Source organism: Lycorma delicatula, chromosome 7 (assembly GCF_047948215.1).
Source record: "Lycorma delicatula isolate Av1 chromosome 7, ASM4794821v1, whole genome shotgun sequence".
Taxonomy (NCBI): domain Eukaryota; kingdom Metazoa; phylum Arthropoda; class Insecta; order Hemiptera; family Fulgoridae; genus Lycorma; species Lycorma delicatula.
In genome coordinates, this window is record NC_134461.1 from 26,107,030 (window position 1) to 26,111,978 (window position 4,949).

At 29.6% G+C, this 4,949-nt stretch overlaps 1 protein-coding gene across 1 annotated transcript; it reads left to right on the forward strand.

Annotated features, from left to right (window-relative positions):
• The first annotated feature begins 3,411 nt into the window (after nucleotides 1-3,411).
• Nucleotides 3,412-4,748, forward strand: Ktl (BTB/POZ domain-containing protein Ktl). The gene has a single exon (XM_075371440.1). It carries the CDS (start codon nucleotides 3,468-3,470, stop codon nucleotides 4,167-4,169), a length of 702 nt encoding a protein of 233 aa, XP_075227555.1. The 5' UTR covers nucleotides 3,412-3,467; the 3' UTR covers nucleotides 4,170-4,748.
• The last annotated feature ends 201 nt before the right edge of the window (nucleotides 4,749-4,949 follow it).

Here is a 4,949-nt window from a genome sequence, read left to right on the forward strand (position 1 = left end):
TTATGGCCATTATTCTAGTCTTTTCATATGATATTCTTAGGCCTATTTTTCCTGCTAGTTCTTCCAATGAAGTTACCCTTGGATTCATTGGGATATATTTACTATACCAGTAATTACAGTAAAATTACTTTATATATATATATAAAGTAATAAAAAACATATATATAAAATAATAAAAAACAGTTATTTTAATTCTATTCTTATATTTAAGCTTAAATTTTATAATACGGACTTTTTTTAAGGTATGAAAAATGCCATCTTTTACTTTTATCTCTGATATTTATTTTCAATTCTTTTGACAAGATATTAATGTCATATCCAATTATTTATTTATTTTTTTTGATTATGTTCCAATTTTTTTTAATTTACTTCCGTTATACTGTCGATTATATCATATTCAGTTATGGTACTTTTTATTTTTGATTAATTGTCAATAAAAATCCCAAAATTCGACTTTTTATTTATTTGGAATTAAACTGGATTCGATGTACAGATTTGTGTAAGTCGATGTGCGGCTTAGGACTGAAGAAAGTTAATCTACATATCAACCATAACAAAAGAACAAAACATTATGATAAATCAGAATTAGGTTAAATTTTTATAAAAATCTATTGTATACTTTAAAAAAATCATTTCATCTAATGGAGTATACAGATATTACATTAAAAAAATTAGCAAATAATAATTTATAAAACACACACACACACACACACACACACACACACAGAGAGAGAGAGAGAGAGAGAGAGAGAGAGAGAGAGAGAGTAAATTTTTATTTTAGCCTGAGTTATCGAAGTAATAATATTTTATGTAAAAAAAGTGTTCTCATGTTGTTTGAAATTAATTGATCTTAATACACGTAAATAATAACTATTTGATTACCGGATGAATTTTTTTTTAAAGAAACTTTAACGAATATCAGTTTATAATTAAATAATGAAATGAGTCATATTATCACTGATACAACCGAATTTATTTATAATAATAACATTTTATAACTGAAATACTGATAACGTACACAATAATGTATCATGTTAAAAAAAGTGTTTTTAAAAAATAACTCAAAACTCTAATTGACTGTTGATGGTGATCGATAAAAAGGAAGATGACGTCTTAGTGAATATCAACTAAAAAGATTGAATTATAGTAAATGTTTTTCTTTACCGGGTAAAAAACAGTTAATTTTCGTTCAAACTGGAACCTAACGCATCATAAATTAAAAATTTTCCTTAAAACAAATAATAAAAACATTTTCATCCTAAACAAACAAACAATCAAAGCATTTTTTCCATCAGTCATTTGACTGGTCTTATGCAGGTCTTCAATATTCCCTTTCTAATGCGTCGTTTCTTTTCGGTATACTCCCTACATCCTACACCTCTAACTATTTGTTTTACATATTCCAAAAGTTGCCTGCCTGCACAAATTTTCCCACCTACCTGTCCCTCCAATATCAAAGCGACTATCCCAAATGCTTCTTTCTTCATCAATTTGCCGGAACACCTATTCATTCATCATTTTATCAACCCATTTTAAAAGCTTATAAATATTATAAATAAAATTAAATGTTTTCAGGCTAGAATATACATTTTTGAACATTTTTTTTTCAAAAATGTTTGATTTTATTAACAAATTCATCAAATGTAAAAAGATGAAAATCACTTAGAAGTCAAATTTTCAATAATACTTAATCTTTTCAACATATTCTCTTTCTTCAGTATTATCCTACTCCATCATACGCGTGTTTTTTTTTTTTTTTAATTAGACTTTTAAGTCACCCTAATAAAATGTAAAGTCCTTCACACATTTTTTTGTAATTAGATTTTATCTGAAATAAGAGAAAAATATTTTTACTTTATAGAAATCCCTTCAGTAATTTCTTTTGTGAAAGATGGCACACCTACATGATGAAATGTTGGTTTAGTTTGTTGTAGTCTATTATTTGCTATGCTTTCTAAAAATCATTTAAATTTTAATCGTAGCTTTAAAATGAATAAGACAATTGATTTGAAATTATCACCGAATTTTAAATTTAAACGAGAATTTTAAAAATATGTCACAGGCTGAAATTTATAAACACCGGTTACGATGTATGATTTAATGCTGTGAACTTAAAAAAATATATAAAAAAATCTTTTCAAATATTTCGGAAAGTTTGAAAGAAACTAATAAGAGAAATCAGGTTAATGTTCAGTTATCACCTGTTGATCGATTTAATGCTATAAGCAACAACTACTATTTTATAAACTTACTATGAAATACCACACGCCACGTTTTCCAACATCGGACGTTTGAATAAGGTGTTCTGTAGCCCCCTATAAACGCTCTATCCATATACATAGCTTTAATACATCGTTGATTGAGGTAATTTAAATGGATATTTTTATTCAACAATTGTACAATTCAGGTTTAGTCTAACCGAGTTCCATTCGTTTAAAAAGTTAACGTTTTTACGCGGCAGACGATTTGTAAGTAACGAAAAATTTGTGGTGATTAATTATGAGAGTGTATTTTAATGCTGGTGGATCACTATGATGAACACCTCAATGTTAAGAATGATTACGTACAGAAATAAGCTAAAAAAATAAAATAAATAATAATAAAAATAATAAGATAGTTCTGGTATAAATCATCGGTCAACATAAAAATAAATAAACGAATACACCCGGGCATATGAACAAACGTTTTTAAGAAAGATTAAAAAACATAAATAATATCTCTAGACGTAAGAGAAAAGTTGAGGAATACAAAAATCCAGAAGTATTTTAACAGTTGATAAAGTAAAAAATACCACATCCGACTAAAAATTACGTTACAAACGAATACATGTGTGTAAAAAGAATTTTATATATTATTTACATCATTATTACTTCTCTTTATAACAGTTTACAACAAAGTAAAAAAATAATTAAAAAATTTCTCATTGTAACTATTCTAATTAGGTAAATTTTTAAGTACGTAAAACTTTTTTCTTTTTTTTTTTAATGAAACTTTTTATTTTCTGTTCATCACAAGCAGACAGAGAAGGAATGTTTTGTATTAATGAAAAATAACACGTAGAAAAGGAAGTAAAGAATGCACCGCGTACACATCGGACAAAGAATGTTATGACTTTTCGTGAGTTAAGCACGGTAAGAGGGGGGAGAGCGGTAAAAGGAAGTTAAGGCGGGTTTGTTGTTAAATGAAGGGGGGTTTCCGTACGACGGTATGACTGACTGAAAGGGTCTATCATTAGTCAAAGAAGAGCGTGTGGTGATGTGTGGTGTTTGTATAAAAAAAACAATATTAGTATCCGGCGAGTTGAATCGAGTGAACTGTTGGAAAGAGAGGGTTCTATAACGAACGTATATACCGACGGAAGAACGAAGAACAGAGTGCGCGGCGCGCGGCGATACCGGGCCGGCGCGTCGAGAGAAATATGGGGGCTCAGAAATAGTGCGCTATTGATCCGTCCAGTCGAGGCGCGGATGCAGGCGATGGCGGACAGTAACGCAGCTGTGGTAGAACTCAACGTCGGCGGCGTTTTCTATACGACGGCCGCGAAAACCTTAGCCAAAGAACCGGATTCGGTATTGGCCGGCATCGTAAACGATTCGTCATCGTGGCCGAAAGATTCGAAAGGTAAATATTTTATCGATAGAGACGGAGTATTATTTCGTTACGTTTTGGATTATTTAAGGAACCAAGCGCTCGTTCTTCCGGAAAGCTTCAGAGAAAGAGAACGTCTTCGTCAAGAAGCTACATATTATAATTTACCGGGAATGGTCGACGCGGTTTCCGCACCCAACAGACAACCGGGTTACATAACGATCGGTTATCGCGGTAGTTTTGCGTTCGGAAGAGATGGTCTCGCCGACGTTAAATTCCGTAAAATTACAAGAATTCTTGTATGCGGCCGCGTAACCCTTTGTAGAGATGTCTTCGGTGAAAGTTTGAATGAAAGTCGCGATCCAGATCACGGTTTGACCGATAGGTATACTGCTCGATTCTTCCTTAAACATTCATCTATCGAACAGGCGTTCGATATGCTTCAAGAACAAGGATTCCACATGGCCGGAAGCTGCGGTTCCGGTACGGCCGGAGGTTCGCAAGCCGATCTTAAACCAGGAGTGGATTCCGAAGAAAGTCGCTGGAATCATTACAACGAGTTTGTATTCGTCCGTGACTGATTTAATTAACTGTTGTTTTGAACGAATGTATGGATGAATATAATAAATAAAATAAGTAAATAAAAAATGGATAAATAAATTAACAAATAAAATTATATAATAAAAAAAAATTATATATATTTATAGAAATGTGAAAAACACGACTTGATGGATGTGTTCCTGTAATACATTTATCTACAAACATATTAATACAAGTTTTAAACTAAATATTTTATAAATTATCATTTATAAAAACAAAACACACATTTATTAACAAAAAAAAAAAACACATACACGTACATATAATATGACAATAAAAATGTTACTACTTACACATACGTAAAATTATTTTAATTTTTTACACATAAATATGAAGAAAGAGAAAACGGTCAAAACACCTTTATCACGACGAATTACAGAAATGTAACAAGTTTATCATTAAAAAAAAAATGGAGAAGAAATGTAAGTCTATTTCTAATTTATAGAAATAATTAATAGTTTATTTAATAAAATACATATAGAGTGATTAAGTATGTTTATAAAATTAATAGAATATTTAAATATTTAAAAATATTTTATTATAATGAATAATTAATTTACGTTTCGTTTTTAGTTTTATTATATTTTATTATTCTAGTTTAAATAAAATGAAGAATTATAAAGAAATACTGTTATTAATCTTACAAAATATAATCAGGGGAAAATACTTTTGTTTGTTTATCTTATCGTTGGAAAAATTACTAAAATTTTCCGATGATAACTTATTTTAAGATTTCACGGAAACATTTATATAAAAAATAA

Excerpts from the sequence above, each read along its gene's own strand:
- Ktl (XM_075371440.1), top strand. The coding sequence starts at position 3,468 with ATGCAGGCGATGGCGGACAGTAACGCAGCTGTGGTAGAACTCAACGTC.